This window comes from Mauremys reevesii, linkage group 14 (assembly GCF_016161935.1).
Source record: "Mauremys reevesii isolate NIE-2019 linkage group 14, ASM1616193v1, whole genome shotgun sequence".
NCBI classification, from domain to species: Eukaryota; Metazoa; Chordata; order Testudines; family Geoemydidae; genus Mauremys; species Mauremys reevesii.
In genome coordinates this window covers 5,101,514-5,126,288 of record NC_052636.1, presented here as the reverse complement: position 1 = coordinate 5,126,288, position 24,775 = coordinate 5,101,514, and the positions used below count along the sequence as shown (strand labels likewise).

The following is a 24,775-nucleotide window of genomic DNA, read 5'->3' as shown; positions in this document are numbered from 1 at the left end:
CCTGTCTCTGAGATTTCCTTTCTCTCAGGCACACGGAGTGACCTATGCCTGGATTCTCTCTGTCTCCCATCAGGTGATAGAATGGTGCATGAGAATGAGGAGCAGAAACCCCAGCAGGAAGATGCTGAGCAAGGAGAACCATATGAGACATTATCAGGAAGACCCAAAGGGAATGTTTCCAGGAGTTGTGCACTCCGAGAAAAAGTAAAAGCCTCTGAGACTCAGCAGAGGCCAGAGGAGAACTTCAGTAGCCTCTCAGACCTTATTACACATGAGAGAATCAACTTTGAAGAGACGCCCTACACATGCTCTGAGTGCGGGAAAAGCTTCAGTCACCGCTCTGGCCTCATCAGACATCAGAGAATCCACACAGGGAAGCTGCCCTACACGTGCACTGAGTGCGGGAAAAGCTTCAATTGGTGCTCAAACCTTATCATACATCAGAGAATCCACACAGGAGAGAAGCCCTACACATGCTCTGAGTGCGGGAAAAGCTTCAGGCACGGCTCTGCCCTTATCACACATCAGAGAATCCACACAGGAGAGAAGCCCTACACATGCTCTGAGTGCGGGAAAAGCTTCAGGCACGGCTCTGCCCTTATCACACATCAGCGAATCCACACAGGAGAGACGCCCTACACATGCGCTGAGTGCGGGAAAAGCTTCAGTCAGCTCTCACACCTTATCAGACATCAGAGAACCCGGGAAAAGCTTCGGTCGGCGCTCAAACCTTATCAGACATCAGAGAATCCACACATGAGAGATCCCCTACACGTGCGCTGAGTGCGGGTAAAGTTTCACTGAGCACTCAGACTTTGTCAGACATCGTAGAATCCACAGTGGAGAGAGACCCTATACATGCTCTGCATTTGGGAAAAGCTTCAATCAGATGTCATTCCCTATTAGAGATCAGAAAATCCAAATGGGAGAGAACTGTAAGAAATGCCTTTATTAGGGCTTCTCAAAGATTTGTTTTAAAAAAAATCACATTTGCTAATTCCAATATAGTGATCTTTGCACCATCTTCACTGTGGTCTCTCAGCTCTGCCGGATGAGTTGCCTGCTTCTGACTTTTGCAGTTCACCCTTCTTTGGGGTCAGTCCTGTGATCTTTTCTATCAGCTCCTTTCCTTTTGACTTGTAGGAGCGTGTGTCCCTCCAGCCAGGAATTTCATCAGCTCCAGGTGGGGGAGAGAGGGTTGATGCCAATAAGCTACCCTGAGGCAAAAGTTACCTGTGCCTTACATCCACTAGGACTGTACATGGAATTGGGTGCTCAAGTTAGTGATTTTGGTGTAAAAAGACAATTATAGTTGTAGAGCAGAAGCAGCCCAGGGAGTGAACCTAACAGACAATGATCAAGTGATCTCTCTCCTGCCATCCATTTCCACTCTCTGACAAACAGAGGCTAGGGACACCATTCCTTACCCATCCTGGCTAATAGCCATTAATGGACTTAACCTCCATGAATTTATCCAGTTTTCTTTTAAACCCTGTTATAGTCCTAGCCTTCACAACCTCCTCAGGCAAGGAGTTCCACAAGTTGACTGTGCGCTGTGTGAAGAAGAACTTCCATTTATTTGTTTTAAACCTGCTGCCTATTAATTTCATTTGGTGGCCCCTAGTTCTTGTATTATGGGAGTAAGTAAATAACTTTTCCTTATCTACTTTCTCCACATCACTCGTAATTTTATATACCTCTATCACAGGCCTGCACAACATGCGGCCCGCGGAGCCTCACTGTGCGGCCCGCCGGGAGATTGTAAAGTCCCCCGGCGCTCTGGGCAGTCCAGAGCCCTTTGAATCCCAGACACGGCAGCGAATCAAAGGACTCTGGGCTGCCTGCAGGAACAAGGAGCCCAGAGCCCTTTAAATCTCAGCGGGGTCCGGGATTCAAAGGGCTCTGCACTGCCCGCTGTGGCTGGGAGCCCAGAGCCTTTTAAATCCCAGCCGCAGCCGGGAATCAGAGGGCTCTGGGCTCCCGCGGCTGCCAGCAGCCCAGAGCCCTTTGAATTCCAGCCCTGGCCGCTGATTGCCCCCTCCCAGACCCCTGCCCCAATTGCCCCCAGGAACCACACCCCTATCTAAGCACCACTGGTCCTTGTCCCCTGATTACCCTCCCGAGACCCCTGCCCCATCTAAGCCTCCCTTCTCCTTGTCCCCAACTGCCCCCTCCTAAGACCCCACCCAACTTCCCCAGGACCCCACCCCCTACCTGTCCCCTGATAAACCTCCTGGACTCCCATGCCTATCCAATTGCTGCCTGGCCCCTGACTGCCCCTCTGAACCTCTGCCCCATCCAACCCCCCCTGCTCCTTGTCCCTTGACTGCCCCCCCAGAACCCCCTACCCCTTCTCCAAACCCCAAACTGCTTACTGTGCCACTCAGACCAGCGTGTCTGGCTCTGTGCAGCGCCAGACAGTTGCTGCCATGCTCCCCCATGGAGCCCCCCCACCCCCAGCACCTGCTTTCCAGATTTGAACACCTCAAAATTCAGGAGTGCTCAAGCTCGGTTTGGGCAGCTGTTACTTCATTTCTCCCAAATCAAATATACTGATCCACTGTAACTTGCTGTAGAAAAAGTAGGATAAAATTGAGCAAGAAATGCTTCCCAGGGCTGGAATTGCTATTTTCAACAGCCATTGCCTTTTGTTTGTTTGAAAGGAAGACAGTGATATTGCATTGGCAAATTCCCATAGAAAGAAAGAGTGGAACAAAAGAATAATAAAGGCACCTCAACTTTTCCTCATTTATGGAGGACAGTCTTATAATATGCACCCAGATCTCCTCCAATCACACAAGCTGAAAATTGTTCCACTTTACTGCAGCTCTGTAACCATATGGGAACCAATCCTGTCTGTGTTTTGTGCACATCCAAAATTCCGGCTGAATGACCCGCCCTGGGAGCGAGTTACCAGTGACCCAGGGCTGGGGCAGCAGGAGGTGTCGGGGGGGCCTGGTGAGGGGGAGCCCAGGGCTGGGGCAGCCGCAGGGTGCAGGGAGGGCACTCGTGGGGAAGAAAGGGGGAAGCCCAGCGCTGGGGTGGCAGGGTGTGTGTGTGGGTGGGGGGAGAGCCCAGGACTGGGGCAGCAGGAGGGTACGGGGGGAGCCCAGGGCTGGGAAGGGGGACAGCCACAATTTTTTTTGCTTGGGGCAGCAAAAAACCTAGAGCTGGCCCTGCTGGGTTCCCCCAGCCGCCGGAGCCCCGGGCCCTTTAATTTGACCCTGAGGGCTCCCAGCCACCTTTTTAGCTGGGAGCCCCTGGTTGATTTAAAATAAAGCATCACCTCCCCACCCCAACCTTCCTTTTTGGCCCACAGCTGTTTTGGTGGGGCGGCGCTGGGGAAGGAGGGTTTGTTTCCGCAGGGCTGGGCGGCCCTGGGGCGGGGTGTTTCCTCGGGCTGGGAGATTTCAGCCCTCGGCTGTTTTCTTTGGAGGAATGTGGCCTTCGCCGCTTTACGAGTTGTGCAGGCCTGATTTATTGTCTCTCTGTTCTCTCCTTCTTCTCCCCCCAATTCCTCGTCTCCAATGTCTCTGCCTTTCTCCTCTTGCTCACTCTCCCCTGCCCTTTCCAGGAACTCACACTCTACAGCATTTAGGACAAGCCAGAGCTCCCATGTTCTGCACATGAGCCTGTGTCAGAGGACGTGTGACCCCGGTCAGAACCAGTCACCAGATCAATATGTCCCTTTATGGGCGACTTCTCTGCCTGCTCTGCACTTTACATCTCCTCCCCTTCCTCCCCGCAAACAGGGTGGGTACAGCTCTGACTGAGAGGCCTAACAGGAGAAATTTCAGCCCAAAGACAAATTTGTGTGAAATGTTGAGAAGTGAAGAGCCCCCTTCCCCTCCCCCCAAATCCCCAGAACTCTAGAGTCACCCCCATGGCACCAGCACAGGGAACCCAGTGAAATGGGGTTACAGAATACAAGGGAGAGGGAGCAGGGGAGAGAGGTGACAGGGACTCTCTCGCTCTCCTTCTCTCTTCCCTTTCCTTCCAGGAGCTGCAGTCACAGCAGGGAGGGGTTTGTCTCTTTATTAGGGATCCCTCTGTGTCATGGAGGCTGCACAAGTCATAGATTCTGTGACTTCTGCAGTGGCCACTGCGGCTGACTCCGTGGCTGCCCCAGCAGCTGGCCTGGGGGCAGCTTGAGCAGTGGTTCCAAGGGTGGCAGGCGCAGCCACAGCTCAGTGGCTCCTGGCACCTGTCCAGAGGTGGCCGGAGCAGGGCTGGCCTCTGGGGCTCCCCTGACCTGGCAGCATCTGGAGTGGCAGTGGGTCCCCAGGGCTTCTCCCCCCGTACATGGTGCCACGGGCCCCCTGGACTCCCTGCGCCCACAGCTGGTGCCACGGACCCCCTGGGCCTCCCTCCCCAAGACTCAATGAGGGGTATTTATGGTATAAGTCATGGCCGGGTCATGGGCAATGAGCTTTTGGGTTTTGCCCGTGATCTGACCATGACATTTACTAAAAATACCCGTGATTAAATCTTCGCCTTCCTCATTATCGATCAAATAAATCGAAACGCCTCCACCTGCAAATGGATTTAGCCCAGGACCCTCAGAGTCAGCAGCTGTTATGCCCCCACTGAGCTCTCTGGTCAGGTGTCCTAGCGCTGGAAGCCTCCTGTTTAGATCCTAAAATAGCGTTTTTGCAGCAGGGGGGCTGAAATTTTGGACCAGACATTGTAGCGCCACCGTTATTTTACTGAATTTCTTCAAAACAGCAAGTCAAGAAAGTCTCCTAAGTGCCAAGCTCTCTGCCATGGAAACAGCTGCCCCTGGTCTGCAGGAGTCTGTGCGTTCCACACAGCAACGTACACACCTGCTCCGCACTGAAGGGGGGTCAGACAGTGACAGGGCTGGTAACACAAATACTTCAGACTATTAACTCCAGGTCCCTTCCTTTCTTTAACCCAGGATGTGCCAGTCACCTGGTAACCATGGTGTTATCTTTACCTTAAAATACCTCTCAGTACATTTTCAGCAGCCCTCCAACCCCTGCCCTCCTGCAGCCAGCCTCTGTCTCCAGCCAGCCCCGCATGCCCCGGCTCCAGCCAACCCCTGCTGCACCCCCCTGCCCTGCCTCCAGCCAGTCCCTCACCCCCTGCCCTGCACGCAGCCAGCCCCGCACCCCATGCCCTGCCTGCAGCCAGCCCTGCACCCCCTGCCCTGCCTGCAGCCAGCCCTGCACCCCCTGCCCTGCCCGCAGCCAGCCCCGCACCCCTGCCCTGCACGCAGCCAGCCCCATCTGCTGCCAGCCCCGCACCCCAGCCCTGCACCCCTGCCCTGCCTGCAGCCAGCCCCTCACCCCTGCCCTGCCCGCAGCCAGCCCTGCACCCCTGCCCTGCCTGCAGCCAGCCCTGTACCCCCTGCCCTGTCTGCTGCCAGCCCCGCACCCCCTGCCCTGCCCGCAGCCAGCCCCATCTGCTGCCAGCCCCACACCCCCTGCCCTGCCCGCAGCCAGCCCCTGTCTGCCGCCAGCCCCACACCCCCTGCCCTGCCCGCAGCCAGCCCCTGTCTGCCGCCAGCCCCTCACCCCCTGCCCTGCCCGCAGCCAGCCCCTGTCTGCCACCAGCCCTGCACCCTCTGCCCTGTCTGCAGCTAGCCCTGCACCCCCTGCCCTGCCCGCAGCCAGACCCTGTCTGCAGCTAGCCCCGCACCCCATGCCCTGTCCGCAGCCAGACCCTGTCTGCAGCCAGCCCCGCACCCCCTGCCCTGCCCGCACCAGCCCCAGTCTCCAGCCACCCGCGCAAGGCCCACCTCCAGCCAAACCCTGCTGCGCCCCCCTGCCCAGCCGGCAGCCAGCCCCGCACCCCATGCCCTGCCCACAGCCAGCCCCTGTCTGCGGCCAGCCCCGCACCCCCAGCCCTGCCCGCAGCCAGCCCGTCTGCAGCCAGCCCCGCACCCCATGCCCTGCCCGCAGCCAGCCCCTTTCTGCAGCCAGCTCTGCACCCCATGCCCTGCCTGCAGCCCTGCACCCTCTGCCCTGCCCGCAGCCAGCCCGTCTGCAGCCAGCCCCGCACCCCCTGCCCTGACCGCAGCCAGCCCCTGCCTCCGGCCAGCCCCGCACCCCACGCCCTGCCTGCAGCCCTGCACCCTCTGCCCTGCCCGCACCAGCCCCAGCCACCCAGCCATGCCAGCAGCCAGCTCGACACCCCCAGCCCACAGCCAGCCCCTTCCACACCCCCTGCCCTGTCTCCAGCCAACTCCTGCCACACCCCCTGCCACTCACCCCTGCCTGAAGCCAGCCAGTCCCGCACTCCTCTGTCTCCAGCCCTGCCAACCCCTGATGCACCCCCCACTGCGTCCCTGCCTGAAGCCAGCCAGCCCCACCCACCCCTGTCTCCAGCCAGCCCCGCACCCCTTGCCTGCAGCCAGACCCTACCTCCAGCCAGCTCCTGCCCTGCCTGCAGCCAGCCCCATGGCCACTAGTGCCTGCACTTCCCAGGGCAGTAACCCTGCACACCTGCTTCAATGAGGGGGGCACGGAGCAGCTGGGACCCCACATGTGCACACCCGAGGGTGACCAGACAGCAAGTGTGAAAAATCGGGACAGGGAGTGGGGGGTAATAGGATCCTAGATAAGAAAAAGACCCCAAAATTGGGACATCTGGTCACCCTAGCACACCCCCAGGACTCCTGAGTTCCATTGCTGGGTTTCCTATTGGTTCCACTGCTGGTTGTTTTCCTTTTCCTGGGGGACTCTGGGCAAGTTGCTCCCCCCCCTCCCCTCTAGGGCTCTGTCCCCAGCAGGCAAATGGGGATTTCGTACCTTCCCACTATTGGAAAGTGCTGGGAGAATCCCCCAGCCAAAGCTGCTCTGACAGCGCTAAGCAGCATCTGACCATTCAAGGTCGGAGCGCACTGCCCAGGAGGAGGAGTGTCTGGCTCTGGGATTTCACTTCAGCCCAGTCTAGAAAGAGGGGCCCAGCCATGGGGTTTGGCTCAAGAAGACCAAGTCTCCAATTTGTTACGGGTGTTTTGAATTCCAGTCCTGAGCTCCAAAGTGCTTGGTGTCAGTTGCATGTTTTGGAAGCAGGCTCTCCACTCCATCTTCCAAATCATTCATGAAACTATTGAATAGCACCGGACCCCAGACTGATCCCTGCAGGACCCACTAGGTGCCCCCTCTCCCTTGGACAGCCAAACCTGGAGAAGGGCCCTTGGAGTCTGGGCTTTCAACCAGCTCTGCACCCACATGACACTGATTGCATCTAGACTGCATTTCCCTCATTTGCTTGTGAGAATGTCCTGCGGGACTGTGTCAAAAGCCTTAGTAACCCCGAGATAGATCCCATCTACTGTTTACCCACCTCCACTAGGCCCGGAACCCTGCCAAAGAAGGAAAGAGGATGGGTTTGGAATGATTTGTTCTTGACAAATCCATGCTCCCTCGTCCTAAGAACCAAATTATCCTGTAGGTGCTGCTGGAAAACTGATTGTTTAAGAATATATTCCAGTATCTCTCTAGCTATAGAAGTGAGGCTAGCTAGTCTGTAAGTCCCAGGGGTCTCTTTGTTCCCCTTTGAAAGATAGGTCCTGTCTTGTTCATGGATGGGAAGATGTTCTTTTTCAGGGATCTCAGACAAGAACTGGGGCACAACACATGGTTTGTTAAGGCCACAAAAATGGAGGCAGGAACCTCTTTTAGAACCCCAGGTACCTAAAAGACAGGGACTCACATCCCTGAATGGACTTTAAAAAAAAAGCAGTGGTTAAAAAGTTTGGCCCCAACCATTTCTTGTTTCCAGAGACTAGATATTTTAGCAAACTTTAGAATTCCTTGGTGCAAACACCAAGAAACTCCCCTTTCTCCTTCACAGAGGGCTTTATCGCCCCTTATCTCACTCAGGCTCACGACTGCCCAGAGCTTGAGAATTGTCCCTGTTCGCATTGGACAGATGGGGAGGATCCTGAGGTATAGAGAAGGGAAGTGACCTACCCAAGGGCCAGCAAGGCAGTGGCAGAGCCAGAAAGAGAAGCCACCAGTCCTTCCTCCTGTTCTAACAAACAGCAAACCCCCAGAGGCAGGGATGGAGCCCAGGAATCGAGATGGTGGGGAAATTTCATTGAAACCGTTTGTCAGAAAATCCCATTCAGACTAAACCAGTTTGTTTCTCAAAATCATAACAAGTGGGATGAAAGTTCTTTGCAAAAATATTTTGTTGCAAAACAAAAGCATGTCCTGTTTGTCACAGTGCGTTAAATTCTCGTCACACACAAAGAGGAGACACTTCGATCTCAAACATTAGATAAGATGCTTCAGTCTGAGCTAAGTCGTTGCTGCTCTTAACAATTTCAAAATTAAAAAAACCCAAATCAAATAGAGTATTTCAGCTATTCTATTATGTCATAATCTGCTCTGAGTAAATGTGATAGGACACCTCATATTATGCACTACTCCTAGTGACACTCTCCAATGGATCCCCATCCTCCACCCACTGTGAGGTAGGTAGGAGTGGATCATTATTATCCCTCCTTGAAAGAGGGAGAAACTTTATGTGAGAAAGAAGAATTGACTTGTCTGAGGTCACACAGCCAGTCAGTGGCAGAGTTGGGAATAGGACCCAAGAGCTCTGATTTTCAAACTAACCATCGGCTCTTGAATTTCAGACATTGAATGACCTGAATAAAGTGCTCTCAGATGAGCTCCAGACCAACAAAAGTGCACAGGAATTATTCAGCAAGTATTTGAGGAGAACTGCAATGTTAGAGAGAATCATGAACTGCTCAGAGACCATTAATATAGAGAAGCAGCAAAATTCATCAAACATAGAACTGGTTCTGACTTATTTCCTTGGTCTTAAAAGAGACCAACAAGGACCTGAGTCTCCTCCCAGTCGATAACCCCCTGCTCAGCCAATCAGGGTAGAGACTGAGGAAGGGAGGCGGAGGGTTCTCACCAGAGAGCCCAAAGGATGGCCCAGCTCACTGGTGGGGATCAAATACAATTCAGAATAAAATTCGGCCTCCTTAAGCTTGTGTTTTCCATGCCTAGAATTCAACTCTCACCAGATGGATCAGACTGAACAGGTTTCAAACCTCCAGGAGGCTCTTACCTTCTAAACAGGGATGGCTGTTTTCTAGTAAAATCCCTAAAAGGGAAGGAGAAAACTCGAAAGAGGTTCCTCGTGGCACTCACGTCCGTGAACCCGAATACTCTCTCAGTCTTCAAAGAGAGACCTGGAGAAGGAGACTTGCTGAAGCAAAGCCACAGGGGTCTCTGAGGTTTCCTTGGCCCCTCGCCCTTGTCCTGCCTGGCTGATGTCAGCATCTCTCTGTGAGGTCACCACCTCCCCACCACCTTGGACCAATAGTCTGAGGTCCTGCAAAAGACCTTTGTGATGTCACTGCCACACCCCTCCCTTGCTGTGCCAATGTCCTGCCCCTGGCCAGGCACTTTGGAGGTTTGAGCTACTCCAGGTGGATCACCCCACTCAAGGAGCGTTCGTTCTAGGCAGAACTGACACCAACTTGTCTGGCTGGGGTGTTCCCTGGAAGCAGAGCACAAGTTTGAAATACAGGCAGCATAGAGCCAATATTCATAACGTCAACTACAAAAATGATACACATCTAGAGATAGCATCATTATAATCAGCCAATCAGAACCTCTCCATAGACCCCTTACACGACAACCTTTCGACAATATTGGCTGCAAATATAGAACCGTGGTCGCAGCAGTGATCTATACAGTTACAGATTATGTCAATAACATTACAAGAAGTGACACGGCATCAGTGAGACTGATACTGGAATACTGCCTCCAGTTTTGGTGTCCTCATGTGAAAAAGATGTTGTGAAATTGGAGCTGGGGCAGCAAAATGCCACCAAATGTTCTGAAGGCTGAAGAAAAATGCCTTCCAGGGAGCTATTGAAAGAGCTCAACCTGTTTAGCTTATCAAAAGAAGATTGAAAGGTGATTTCACTGAAGTGTTGAAGTGCCTTAATGGAGAGAAAAGAGTGGGTATTAAAGGGCTCTTGAATCGAGCAGAGAAAGGCATAACAAGACCCAATGGCTGGAAGATGAAAAGAGACAAATTCATATTACAATAAAGGCACAAATATTCACCAGCGAGGATGATTCACCACAGGAACAAGCTACCAAGGAAAGTGGTGGATTCTCCATCTCTTGATGTCATTTCATGAAGACTAGATGCCTTTCTGGAATGTGTTTACCCCAAAAGTAGCTCTTGTGTCATACAGGAGGCCTGTGATATGCAGGGGGTCAGATTAGATGCTCTAATGGTCTCTTCTGGCCATGAAGTCGACTAATTTCTGAAAAACTGAGTGCAGTATTGGGAGCAGCGTCTGATGTTTCCCTGTCTAGCCGGCTTGGTGCCTAGAACGAACGTTCCTTGAGTGGGGTGATCCACAGGGAGTAGCTCAAACCTCCAAAGTGCCTGGCCAGGGGCAGGACATTAGCACAGCAAGGGAGGGGTGTGGCAATGACATCACAAAGGCCTTTTGCAGGACCTCAGACTATTGGTCCAAGTTGGTGGGGAGGTGGTGACCTCACAGAGAGATGCTGACATCAGCCAGGCAGGACAGGGGCGAGGGGCCAGGGAAACCTCAGAGACCCCTGTGGCTTTGCTTCAGCAAGTCTCCTTCTCCAGGTCTCTCTCTGAGGACTGAGAGAGTATTCGGGATCACGGACTTGAGCGCCAGGAGGAACCTCTTTCGAGTTTTCTCCTTCCCTTCTAGTGATTTTACTAGAAAACAGCCGTCCCTGTTTAGAAGGTAAGAGCCTCCTGGAGGTTTGAAACCTGTTCAGTCTGATCCATCTGGTGAGAGTTGAATTCTAGGCATGGAAAACACGAGCTTAAGGATGCAAAATGTTATTCTGCACCTGGGATTTTGTCCCTGTAGTGAGTCGGTGTGGCTCCCCTCCTGCCCGGCAGAGGGAGCTGCCCTGCCAACACCTCAGTGGGTGGAACTTCCGCCCCCAGTCCCCGCTCCCCGGAAGTCAAGGGGCGGAGCAGGAAGTAGAAAAGGCGCACGCCCAAGCTCAGTCAGCACCCAGCCATCGCTGAGAGCAGACGTGCCCGTGGGAGCTCCCGGCTGGGAGCCCTCCTCGGCCCAAGGTAACTGCCCTGCCTGGCCGGAGCTTCCCCTCGCCCACTACCCAGAGGAGCCCGCGGAGCCTACCCGGAGCCCGTACTGGGAGGAGCCCCCAGGATTGCCGAGCGCCCGCTACGAGGAGGAGCCCCCTCGGCCCTGCTGTTACCCAGAGGAGCCGCCCGAGCAGTCCTGGCCCAACTTCCCAGAGGAGCTGCCGGACCTGCCGCCAAGCCCTCCACCGGAGCCGATGCAGACCGACTGGCCTGAACCGGGTGCGACGGACGAGGTAGGCCTTGAGGGGGAGATGGAGTGTAGCCCGGGGGTAGCCGACCCTTGTCCGGCTGAGGGCACGGATGTGCCCATGTCAGTGTGTTGCGGCCAGGATCCCCACTGACTGCAGCGGGTCCACGCCGTTGCTAGGGCCCCGGGCTGGGACACAGTGGAGTGGGTGGTGAGAACCCTCAGCCTCCTGTCCTCAGTCTCTACCCTGATTGGCTGAACAGGGGGTTATTGACAGGGAGGAGACTCAGATCCTTGTTGTTCTCTTTTAAGACCAAGGAAATAAGTCAGAACGAGTTCTGTGTTTGATGAATTTTGCTGCTTCTCTGCATTAATGGTCTCTGAGCAGTTCATGATTCTCTCTAACCTTGCAGTTCTCCTCAAATACTTGCTGAATAATTCCTGTGCACTGTTGGTCTGGAGCTCATCTGAGAGCACTTTACTCAGGTCATTCAATTTCTGAAATTCAAGATCCGATGGATAGTTTGAAAATCAGGGCTCTTGGGTCCTATTCCCAACTCTGCCACTGACTGGCTGTGTGACCTCAGACAAGTCAATTCTCCTTTCTCAGCCTTAGCTTCTCCCTCTTTCGAGTAGGGATAATAATGATCCGCTCCTACCTACCTCACGGTGCGTGGAGGCAGGGCTGGCTCTAGTTTTTTTGCCACCCAAAGGAAAAAAAAATTTAGCTGCTCCCACCCACACCCTCCTGCTGCCCAACCCCTGGGCTCCCCCCCCCATTTGAACCCTCTGCGGTCCCCGCTCTGGGCCTCCCCCCACCCACAGCCCCCTGCTGCCCCAGTCCTGGGCTCTCCCACACACACACCCTGCCACCCTAGCCCTGGGCTCTGCCCCTGACCTGCACCCTCCTGCCTTGGGCTCTCCCCCACACACACCCCACGTTGCCCCAGCTCTGTGCTTCCCCCTCCCCACCAGTGCTCGGCCACCCACACACCCTCTGCTGCCCCAGCCCTGGGCTCCCCCTCCCCCACCTGTACCCTATGGGGGGTGCAATTTTATATTTTTGCCTTGGGTGTAAAAATAGCTAGTTACGGCTCTGGGACCCCATATTGCGCTAGGTGCTGTACAATCCCTGGCCAACACTGGGACACTCAGGGGGTTCCTCTCAATTTCCCTGAGTCTCTGCTGCCCAACTGCTTCTGACTCCATCTGGATCACCCCCCCCCCCGCCGCAAAAACCCACCTTTCCAAACCGTCCTTCTTTCCCTGACCCCTAATTCCATTTTCACACCCTGGGACCATCTCCTCTCTTTGCTCACCTGGGGGTGCGGGAGGGACAGAGATGGAGGCAACTTCAGCCACTGGAGACAGCTCCAGCAAGCGCTGCAGCCCGCCCAGGGGGTATTTGCAGACCCAGGAAGGGAGCAGCTGGGAGCGGGGGGGTGCTGGGAAGTAGGAGGCAGGAGAACAAAGCCCAGAGACCCAACATGGGGCAGCTCCTGGGGGCGGGGCTCAGGTGCAGCCCAGGGGCGGGGCAGCTCCTGGGGGCGGGGCTCAGGTGCAGCCCGGGGGCGGGGCAGCTCCTGGGGGCGGGGCTCAGGGGCAGCCCGGGGGGGGGGCAGCTCGTGGGGGGGGGGCAGCGGTACAGCCTGGGGGCGGGGCAGCGGTACAGCCTGGGGGCGGGGCTCTGGCACAGCCTGGGGCGGGGCAGCGGTACAGCCTGGGGCGGGGCTCTGGCACAGCCCGGGGCGGGGCAGCTCCTGGGGCGGGGCTCTGGCACAGCCCGGGGCGGGGCAGCTCCTGGGGGCGGGGCTCTGGCACATTGTGACGCAGGAGCCCGGGCCCAGCAGCTGCTCCCTGGTGGCCACGTGCTGCCAGCAGCGCTGGAGCCGCCCGGGCCGGAGCGGAGCCGCTGTTCTCAGCTGCAGCAGGAGCTGCCCCCGACCCCGCTGGGCTCCAGGTGGGGACAGAGCCTGGGGCTCCCCTGGGTGCGGCTGGCGGGGCGGGAGGGGAGAGGCCGGAGCTGCAGGCGGGGAAGGGAGGGGGGCAGGCGGGGGGTTGATCGGTCTCTGGGCACCAGGGGAGCCCCGGGGCAGAGTGTGTGTGTGAGTGTCCCGGGCCCAGGCGTGCGCAGGGGGGGAGCCCCGGCACCCCAATGCCCTGAGCCCCGGCTGGGGAGGCTGCTCCCCCCCTCCCGTGGGGGCTCGGGGGGGGGGAGGCTGCGGCGGCTGCAGGCGGGTGCTCGCCCCCCCCGGAATGACCCGCTGCCGGCAGCTTGTGGCGCCTCCTCCGCGGAGCTTTTCCCCGGGGGCGGCCTGGGCGCAGCTGCGATCAGCTGTTTGCTGGGCAGGCTCCGCTCCGCTGCTCCCCCCCGCTCCTGGGGGGCTGACTGAGCCCCCCCCCCAAACAGCCCCAGGGGTCGGTGGGGGGCGGGGCCAGCAGCAGCAGAGCCCCCCCCCCCGCTCCCCTGGGGCTGCCCCGCCCCGCTCGGGCTGGGGGCTCTGCCAGGGCCCCCGCGTGAATCGCTGCTCCCTGCCCGCCAGGCTCGGCTCCGGCCACAGCAGCGGTGGGTGCCCCGGGGAGCCCAGCTGGGCTGGGGCTGGGGGAGGGGGAGGTTGTGGGGAGGTGAAGCTCCGGATGGGGCTGGAGCCACGTTGGGGTGTGTGTGGAGAGGAGAATCCCCGGGCCCCTGCAGGAGCTGCACTGGGGCGGGTGGGGATGGAGGGCGCGAGGAGCCACCCTGGGGCAGGGAGGAGAACCCCAGACCCTGGCAGAAGATGTGGGGCTGAAGTCCCCGGCTCGGGAGCCCCAGCCACCTTAGTGGCAAAAGTTACAAGGCTGAGGCGCTGACCCGCCCCCCTCCCACCCCACCCCGTGTGGAGCTGGCCTGAGCCCCTCTCGCTCCCATCCCCCCTGTGGAGCTGGCTCCCACTCTCTGGCTGTGGAGAAATTCAGCCCAACTCTCCCCATGTTGGTATCTCCATTCCCCACCATCACCCAGCCATGAATGGATTTAGCCCAGGAGGCAGGGTCAGTGTTGGCCCCATTGGGCAGGCGGGATCTAGGGCACAGCGAGGTGAAGTGACTTTCCCAAGGCTGAGCAGGGAGTCTGTGGCAGAGCAGAGACTCAAACCCAGAACACCTGACCCTGAGTCCTGTTCCTCAACCACTAGGCAACCTTCCCCCCGAAGGAGAGGGAACCTCCTCCGCCACTTTGAGTGTGTGGGTGGGAGCAGCCACTAGACAGAGCTGCCAGGAGGTGGGGAAGGGGGTTGGATAGTTGGGGGTGATTGGGGTGGGGGTTTCTGGAGGGGCGGTCAGGGGACAAGGAGCAGGGGGTTGGGGTTCAGGAGGTGGCGCGGGGTCGGGGCAGGCAGGAAGCAGAGGGAGTTGGATGGGTCGGGAGTTCTTGGGGTCCTGTCAGGGGCGGGAGCGGTTGGATGGGGCGTGGAGTCCCGGGGTCTGTCTGGGGACAGGGGTGTGGATAAGGGTCAGGGGACAGGTAGGGGTAGGGTCCTAGGGAGGCAGTTACAGTGGGGTCTCAGGAGGTAAGTCAGGGGACAAGGAGCAGGGGTTGGGGGTTCTGAGGGGGCAGCCAGGGGCAGGAAGGGGGAGGCAGTGAATGGGGTGGGGCTGGGGGGGGCTCCATGGGTGCACACCCTAATGAAATGTGCTGCACACGCCTATGGTCACGGGGTTGAGCTACTTGCATCATTTTCCTGTTTGTGCCATTTCTTTCCGTCTCAAACCTGAGAACAATTCTCTCTAGTTCTTCCCCTTCTCTCTCCCCACATGTGGCTAGAAAATCCAAGGAGATTCCCTCGTTTTCCCTAAAATTATTGACTCTCTAGTCTCTTATTTTCCTTATTTTCTCTGTAATTCTTAAATTCTCCTCAGCTTTGGGACATGAACCCAGCCCGTTTATCTGCAGCAATTTGTCCTTGGGTAGGTGGAATTTGCTGTCCTGTGTCACTCACCCAGCATGGGTGGGGGTTAGTAGGTGCTGGCTGGGGGAGCCCGCAGACACGGCTGCCTCTGGGGGGGAGATGGGGTGGCCGATCTCTGCCAGTGACAGGACATGGCCGCACAGGAGGGGAAGGGAGGAGCCAGTGTCCCTATGGAGCCTGCCCAGCCCCTTTGATTCTGCTCCTTTCCAGCATTTTGTTCAGAGACTTTATTACTGGGGAGGCTGAAAAATCTCCCTGTGGGCTTAGCCTGGCAGGAGGGGCCAGGTCTCCCCTGCAATAAAGAGCTGGAGCATGTTCCCAGCATGGCAGAACCTAGGCTGTGTCTCTGCAGGGAAAGATCCTGGGGGAGTCGTGATGTGACATGAACTAAAGCCTGTTCTGAAACCTCCACAACTGCCCTTCTCGCCCTGCCAGGCTGCAGGATGTCGTCCATGTTTCGCTCCAGCTCATCCCATCCTCCCATGGGACAGGGAAGGGAAATGGCTGCAGAGGATCCCGTCCAGGTAGGGGTTATTGGGGGGGTTGCTGGTGGGTTCCTGCTGGAGGGAGAGGGGCAGCAAATGCACCGGAGGAGGGAGGCTTGGGCAGTCTGGTTTGGAGGTTGGAGCGGGGCAGGAAATTCCCAGGGTGGAGAATGGGAGGAGGCCAGGGTGTAGTAAACCTGTTGGGACTTGTTTAATATGTGGTTTCCATTCTAGGAACAGACCCATGAGGTTAGAGGGTGGAAATGCTCTACCGTATTTTTCCGTGTATAAGACTATATTTTTTCCTAAAATCCTTAGCCTAAAAATTGAGGGTAGTCTTATACACGGAAGTAAGCCTCCTGTTCCCTGCCCTCTGACCCCCCCAACCCCGATCCACCGCCCCCCACCCCGGAACACCCCTGCCCGCGCTCCCACACCCCCGCCCTGCCCCCGTAACGCGCTGCCAGCCCGGGGCGGGTGGCGCGACAATCCCTCCGCGGCTGGAGCTGGGAGCGCGGGGCCGGGCAGTGTCCGGAGCCGGGCATCCGGGTAGGTGGGGTCGCGGCTGCCGCAGCGCCCGGACCGCACTACCGGAGCCGGGCGGCCGGAGACGCGGGGAGCCGGGCGGCTGGGGAGCCAGGGAGCCGGGCGGCTCCCCAGCCGCCCACTCCCCGGCTCCCTGCGTCCCCGGCTGCCTGGCGCCGGTAGTGCGGGCCGGGCACTGCGGCGACTGGGGACATGGGGAGCCGGGCGGCTGGGGACCGAGGAGCCGGGACACGGGAGCCGGGCGGCTGGGGATCGAGGAGCCAGGCGGCTCCCCGCCTCCCCCTCCGCCCGGCTCCCCGCGTCCCCGGCTGCCCGGCTCCGGTAGTGCGGTCTGGGCACAGCGGCGGCTGGGGACGCGGGGAGCCGGGCGGCTGGGGACCGGGAGAGCCGGGGAGCCGGGTGGCAGGAGTTGCGCGGCCGGGGAGGGATGCGGCAGGAGCCGGGCAGGGCTGCTGCCGGAGACCAGCCGGGCGCACGGCCCTCCTTCTTCCCTCTACCCCTACCTCCGCGTCCTCTTCCTGGGCCTGAGCAGCAAAGTCGGGGGGGACAGCTGCAGTGCGGCTGGAGGGAAAAGAAAACAAAACAAAAAAACCTGGGGCATGGCCGGAGCGGCAAAGCTGGGGAGAAAAAAACAAAACCTGAATTTGGGGTTAGAAATGTGGGGCGTCTTATACATGGAAAAATTTGTGGGACAGGAAACAACCTGCCTAGGTGGGGCTAGGAAAACAGACAAGACTCCCAGGGCTGGAGCCTGACCTGATTAACCGGCGGCTGCTGTGAGATGTGAGGGGACACCCGCCAGGGAGGCTGGGGGGGGGGAGGTTCTTAACCTTTTTCTTTCTAAGGCCCCCAACGTGCTATAAAAACTCCACGGCCCTGCATGTGCCTGGTTCTCTGCATATCACGATCATGTATGTGATTCACTAAGATTTGACTCCATCATTGCTATTAGTATCATACTTGGAGCTGCGTTTATTTTCATAGAAATTTTAAGTTACTTTACAGACAGATTTAAAAATACAGTTTGAAGATAAATGATCTTCATCTGCACAGTGTCTAAAGTTTTGAGTTTAGCTATTTTTTTTTTCAAACGAGCCCTGCGAAGGTAAGTACAAGCAAAATGTACAGTCTGTTATTTGATTGTAAATATTGTAAATAGCAAATGACAAAGCACAATACGGCAATAACAGTAATAATGATAATTACTCCAGCCAGGCCAGGTGAGGCATTTTAGAACTTGTTACTCAAAGAACTGAATTTAAGCATAAGACAGAAATAAAATGATGAAATTCAGAGATCAGTTAAAAAGCTAAACTACCAGCACTGTCATCCTGACCGAATGTGAAAGAATAAAATTACAGAGACTATATGTACTTTGTGCATTTTGACAGGAGGTAAAAGGAAGTAACAACAGTAACTGAAGTGTGTGTGGTGGGGGAGTGTGAGACACACCCGCTGTCACTCCAAGCCCAGCGGCACTCACTAGTCCGAAGGCTCGTTCACACGGCAGCAGGGGCCAGCAGCTCCCACTCCTGACCCAGCAGCACAGAATCTTGTCCCCCCACCTCAGCTCAGGAGAGACTGGGCACAGAGGCAGGAGGGTGGGGCCACCACGACATCAGCAAAAAAAAACCCCCACCCCCGCACAGCACAGGAGGCTCCTGGGAGCAGCTTGGTCGGGGCAGCTCCAAGTGGGAGGGGGGGGGCAGGGCTGCAGGAACAGTTGCAGGGGAGGCAGGTGAAGAGAAGTGGGGGGAGGAGAGACAGGACACCCCTGCTGGAGGACCCCTTCAGCACGGCCCCCCTGGACCATCGTGTCATCCATAGGCGCCGACTTATATGGGGCTCTGGGGCTTTAGCCCCATGAATAAATCCCAGGCAGGGGCTCTGCCCCACCAATATTTTTTCTCCCCTGCTTCGAGCGCCGCTGCCACCGCCGCCGCCAGGGCTGCCCAGAGCCCTTTAAATCCCAGCCGCTGCGGGAAATCAGAGGGCTCTGGGCTGCCTGCTGCAGCTGGAAGCCCAGAGCCCTCTGATTCCCGGCCGCGGCTGGGATTTAAAAGGCTCTGGGCTCCCCGCGGTTGCAGGCAGCCCAGAGCCCTTTGAATCCCAGCCTCTGTCCGCTGATTGCCCCCTCCCCAGACCCCTGCCCCAACTGCCCCCCAGAACCTCCACCCCCTATCTAAGCCCCACTGGTCCTTGTTCCCGATTACCCTCCCGAGACCCCTGCCCCTAACTGCCCCTTGGGACCTCAGCCCCTATCTAAGCCTCCCTTCTCCTTGTCTCCAACTGCCCCCTCCTGAGACCCCACCCAACTTCCCCAGGACCGCACCCCCTACCTGTCCCCTGATAAACCTCTTAGACTCCCATGCCTATCCAATTGCTGCCTGTCCCCTGACTGCCCCTTCGAACCTCTGCCCCATCCAACTCCCCCTGCTCCTTGTCCCTTGACTGCCCCCCGGAACTCCCTACCTCTTCTCCCACCCCCAAACTGCTTACTGTGCCACTCAGACCAGCGTATCTGGCTCCATGCAGCTCCAGACAGTTGCTGCCATGCTCCCCATGGAGCCCACAGCCCTCTCCACCCCAGCACCTGCCTTCCAGATTTGAACACCTCAAAATTCAGGAGTGCTCATGCTCGGTTTGGGCAGCTTTTACTTCATTTCTCCCAAATCAGTTTCCCCTGCAAGGTGCCAACTGAAGGTGTTGGAGAACAGAGAGATCAGGTGGCCTCCTAATGCCTGGAAAAGAGACAAAGGCCGGAGGAGGGAGTGTCAGTGCCTGTGCGGACTTCTGGGAAGTGCACTGTGTGGAAGGGGATGCTGTGATGCTTTGGAACAACTCCATACAAAGCCAGTCAGGACTCTGGGGGAGCCTCCTCTCTCGGAGCAGACTGTCTCCAGGGCAAGAAGCTTACACCTTCCTGGGTCTGACCTCGGAGCATTCAGCATGCCCTTCCACGTCATGCACTTTCCAAAGTGAGTCTGCCCAGGCTGGTCCTGGGGCAACCAGAGGTCGCTGCACCCCAACTCTGCAGTCAGATGTGACTCTCAGCCAGACAGTAAAACAGAAGGTTTATTAGATGACGGGAACACAGTTTAAACAGAGCTTGTTGGTACAGAAAACAGAACCCCTCTGTCAGGTCCATCTTGGGGGGTGGGGAGCCCAGAACCAAGTTCTGGGTCTCTCCCAATTTCCCCAGCCAGCTCCAAACTGACACTCCCTCCTCTGGCCTCTGTGTCTCTTCTGGACAAGGAGGCCACCTGATCTCTTTGTCCCTAACACCTTCAGTTGGCATCTTGCAGGGGAAACTGAGGCACCCACACAGTATTCAGAGAAAATATTAAGAACATTCCCACTTCATCACAACAGATGCAACAAAATATAATACTGTATATTGAAGTAGGCAAGTGCTGCTTCTGACTTTCCACTTTTAATTGACCCTTGTAATCTTGTGGCACTGACGCGTTGTAGCTTCATTTTATATCGGCTTACAGGGCGGGAGCAGGGGGGCACCACCATTTTGGGCCCCACCAAAAATTATACAAACCTGCCGCCTATGGTGTCATCTGCCCCCCACTGAGTCTGGCCCCGTCCAGCTCTTCACAATGAGAACAGCACTGGGCTCCCTGCCAGCGAGCTCTCCCTGCACCCTGCCAGGGCCTCCATCTCCTGTGTCCGGCTGTGGCTAGTGGGGGGGGGATGGATCTGCTGGGAGAGACAAGGGGCTCTCGCTTCGTCCCTCCCCCTGGCGTTTCCTGGCTGCTCTGAGCGGGGTGGGATGGGACTCTGTTAACTATCATCCACCAGAGCTTCCATTTGATGGAAAGTGTGAGTGATGCAGTAGGTACTGAGTGTTGGACTCTTGCTCTTTCAGGGGCCGGTGACCTTCGAGGAGGTGGCTGTGCATTTCACCAGGGAAGAGGGGGCTCTGCTGGGCCCCACTCAGAGAGCCCTCTACTGGGATGTCATGCAGGAGAACTATGAGACGGTGACCTCGCTGGGTAAGGGTTCCTGTCCCCTTGGTTCTTGGAAGGGGAAATGAAGAGATAAGGTTCACGCCAGCCCCACAATGCTACCTCTACTCTGTCCTGTTTCAGCATCACCCCAATATGCCAGTGACACACACACACACTGCCACAGACCCTCCCCTGCTGCAGAACACTTTGGGAACAGAGCACAGGAGCCGTATCACACAGTGTCAAATAGCTCCTCTTTACTCAAGTAAAACTGGGGGTTAGGTCCAGCATAACGAACAGAAGCTTCCTACCCCCGGCCTTCTCTCAAACCGTGAGCCTTCTCTATCCAAACCAGAATGTGCTTGAAGTGTAACAAGCAGGCAGCTGGAGTCAGAGCTGCTGGTCCAGAGTTACTTATCACACAAACACTCTGTGCGTCCTTGAATGCTGGCTGAGGGTATCCAGACAGGGGATCTCCAGCAGCAGAACACTGAATCTCACCCAGGATTACAGATGACACAACTCCTCACTGCTCTGGATTGCACCCCAGCATGTGAAAATGTCCTAGGTTGGTAGTGACGTTTCTTGAGACATGCAGAGTCTTGCTCCCATATCACCAGGTGTAATAACAATAACAGGAAAGGCCGAATATGGAAAACTGCTTGTTCAGCTTGCTTTTGACCTGCATCATATTTTGCAATATATTCCAAATAAGGAAATTAACGTGCAACGTATGTGTCATTGTTTGGGGTTTTAAGCTTTAAAAGGCTTGTGTGATTTTTAGCTCAGGGGGACAGTATTCCAATAGCTGTTGCCCCCTGCGCACTTTTAACCAAGAAAAGAACCTCAGGATGAGCTGATTCAAAATCAATCGTGTGGTCGTTTTCCACAACAGCTTCAAGAGGTCCCTGTGATGGAATGTAAATGTCTTCTTCACACCTTCCCCCTGCAGGAGAATGGCTGTTTGACCAGCTGTTTGCCTTGCTGTCTCTGAGGAACTGCTCTGTGGGTGTTCCCCAGAATTGTAACTTTTTCAGTAATCTCATACTGTAAAATCTCATAACTTTACATACAGTGTTACTACACATTTTAACAGGAGGATAATATTCAGTAGATTATGCATTTTCAAATGATACCTCACAAGCCATACTGTGTACAAAATTGATTATAATTTTCTAGAAGAGTGAACACAGGGGTATAGACTGACACAGTGTCTGTGTGTGTGTTCCCAGCAGATATGTGGGTATTTCAATCCCTCATAAGCACAGTGTTCGGCATCTTCAAGGACCTGGGGAACTGGTCCTGGGAATTCACTGGTTTACCAAGTGTGACACTGTATGGAATTGTGAGACACTTTGGTATTAATAATAAAAATAATAATATAATCTGATAAATTTGCAATGAATTGTGCTAGATATGCCATGCCAGGTGTCAGTGAAAATGTTATGATTTGCCAAGTATGGTAATTTTGTTTCTATGTTTGTATCCCCTTTGTATTGTGAGTTATAGATATGTGGGGTATATCTGTATTTCCAGATTTGTGCAGTATTTCTGGGTGACACCCCCAGACATATTGGCATAAACACTGCTTAGCCTGTTTGATGGCCCATTCAGGGTCATCAGCTGTACAATGAGCCCATGGAAAGGACCAAGGGGATACACCTATTGAGTCAGCAAGACATGCCGGGGTATGCCTATGTAATGAGAACTCCAAGGCTTTTCCATGCCACGTGCTGTGAAGCTTGTGTTTGGGACACAGGAAGTACAGGCCACATGGCAAAAGGAATGTAAAGGGCAGCTGCATCATCTCCATTCTGTCTTCAATCCCCCTTCCTACATCTGGAGCAACTTCTCTACAAACTGAACCCTGGAACAAAGGACTGAATGACCCATCCAAGCTATGGATGTGTTCCAGACGGACTTTCAAGCCAGCAACTCACCAATACTGCTAAGAACCTGATATATCCATTTTGGAATGTATCTGACTGCTTTCCCATTTAACTTCTTTCTGTCTTTCTTTCCTTTAAACCTTTAGTTTAGATGCTAAAGGATTGTCTGGAAGGATGGAAATTTGGGTAATATCCAAACCTATACTGACCTGGTGATGTGGCTGAGCCTTTGGGGTCAGAAGAACACTTTGTTTATGTGAGCAGAGTTTTTAAATAACCTCTCACTGTACTGGACTTAGTTGCTGATTAGGAGCCAGAGAACTGGGATGGAATAAAGGGGGCTGCGTGATTTCTTTTTTCAGCTTCTCGATAACCCATGTGGGGGATCAGAAGCACAGTTGGTGACTGGTCGGTGAGTTTAACTTCAGTGTTAACCAGCAGTTTTGGGAGCATCTGCTCTCCCTTTTTCAGCCTGCCCTAACTTTTTGGCATTTTCAGTGAGAACTGCCCCTGGCCCACCAAGTCACACTAAGCACTGAAGTTAAATGAATAGAATGTTTTTTTATGACCAAGTCTTATGAAATCAACTGAACTCCTTTGTTTTCTTTCATCTGAGCAGGGTTTCTAGTTTTCCAGCGTGATGTGATCTCCCAGCTGGAACAAGGGGAAGAGCCATGGGTCCCAGACCTCCAGGGTTCAGAGGAAAGAGAGATTCTGAGATCTCCCTGCACAGGTGAGGAAACATTAAATCACCTCAGAATCTGTAAGTGCCTGAAGGAAACATCTGGGATACCCAACAAAGCCCATGGGGAGGTCTCTCAGTTCATTATTATCCCTAGCAGGGGTCGTATCCTCAGGGTAAATATAGTTCATGGATTCCTACAGATCCTAGCAGACACCAGGCAGTGGCTTCCTCCCTTCCCCCTGCGTATTTGGATGGGATGTGAAGGCTGAATTCATCCCCCTCCTCTCTCCTATCTGGCGGAAGAGTTTGGGGGAGTTCAGCTCCTGATTTTTATTTGACCTGTCCTCAGCACTTGTTTCTGTTTGGTCTTCCCCTTTCCATCCCTGTTTGAGGTTTCTGTCTCTGTCACAGCAGGTGATGCAATGGCATGTGAGAAAGAGGAGCAGAATTCTCAGCCTGAAAATGTTGAGCCAGTGGGTAAAAACAGAGCATTATCTCAAAGATCGAAAAGGAATGTGTCCAGGAGTCATGAGCAGGGAAAATCCTGGGAGATTCAGCACAGACCAAAAACAGATCAAGGAAACCAGCCAGGGAAGAAAGTGGATACATTTATTTCCTGTTGGGGAACTCAGAAGGTCCTCATGGAAACCACAACACAGCAGGATATTCTCAGGCAAAAGAGAAAAAATACATGCAGTGAGTGTGGAAAAACCTTCTCTCACAGCTCAGCCCTTTCTGTACATCAGAGAATCCACACAGGGGACAGGCCCTATGAATGCAGTGCGTGTGGGAAAACCTTCAATCGCAGTTCGCACCTTATTAGGCATCAAACAATCCACAGAGGAGAGAGGCCCTTTGAATGCCGTGAGTGTGGGAAAAACTTCACTAGCAGCTCACAACTTTCTAAACATCAGAGAATCCACACAGGGGACAGGCCCTTTGAATGCAGTGAGTGTGGGAAAACCTTCAGTCGCAGTTCGCACCTTTTTAGGCATCAAACAATCCACAGAGGAGAGAGGCTCTATGAATGCCGTGAGTGTGGGAAATGCTTCATTAGCAGCTCAAACCTTTCTCAACATCAGAGAATCCACACAGGGGAGAGGCCCTTTGAATGCAGTGAGTGTGGGAAAACCTTCAGTCGCAGTTCGCACCTTATTAGGCATCAAACAATCCACAGAGGAGAGAGGCCCTATGAATGCCGTGAGTGTGGGAAATGCTTCATTAGCAGCTCAAACCTTACTCAACATCAGAGAATCCACACAGGGGACAGGCCCTATGAATGCCGTGAGTGTGGGAAAAGCTTCACTAGCAGCTCACACCTTTCTCAACATCAGAGAATCCACACAGGGGAAAGGCCCTATGAATGCAGTGAGTGTGGGAAAAGCTTCACTAGCAGCTCACACCTTTCTAAACATCAGAGAATACACACAGGGGAAAGGCCCTATGAATGCCGTGAGTGTAGAAAAACCTTCTCTCACAGCTCAGCCCTTTCTTTACATCAGAGAATCCACACAGGGGACAGGCCCTATGAATGCTGTGAGTGTGGGAAAACCTTCAATCGCAGTTCGCACCTTATTAGGCATCAAACAATCCACAGAAGAGAGAGGCTCTATGAATGCCGTGAGTGTGGGAAATGCTTCACTAGCAGCTCACACCTTTCTCAACATCAGAGAATCCACACAGGGGACAGGACCTATAAATGCTGTGAGTGTGGGAAAACCTTCAATCGCAGCTCAACCCATGTTAGCCATCAGAGAATCTGCAAAGGAGATAAACATTGTAAAAATCTCTAGGGCTATCAAGACTTTCTTTTCTTTAATACTTTTCCTGATTCCCACATAGTAACTTTTAAAACTCTTTGAACTGTGTGCAGAACCATTATCCCTCAATTTGTCCAGATGAGTGGCCCATTTTTGCCTTTTGCAGTTCACCCTCTTTTGAGATGGACCTATTTGTCCTTTCTAT

At 55.0% G+C, this 24,775-nt stretch overlaps 1 protein-coding gene across 1 annotated transcript; it reads left to right on the top strand.

The window, feature by feature from the left end:
• Window positions 1–405: 405 nt before the first annotated feature.
• Window positions 406–24,483, top strand: LOC120381458 (zinc finger protein 345-like; the record flags this gene model as incomplete). Its single annotated transcript, XM_039499664.1, has 3 exons — window positions 406–667; window positions 3,003–3,009; window positions 23,619–24,483. Coding segments are annotated over 3 exons (1,134 nt in total), but the record flags the coding sequence as incomplete, so codon positions are not given.
• Window positions 24,484–24,775: the final 292 nt, after the last annotated feature.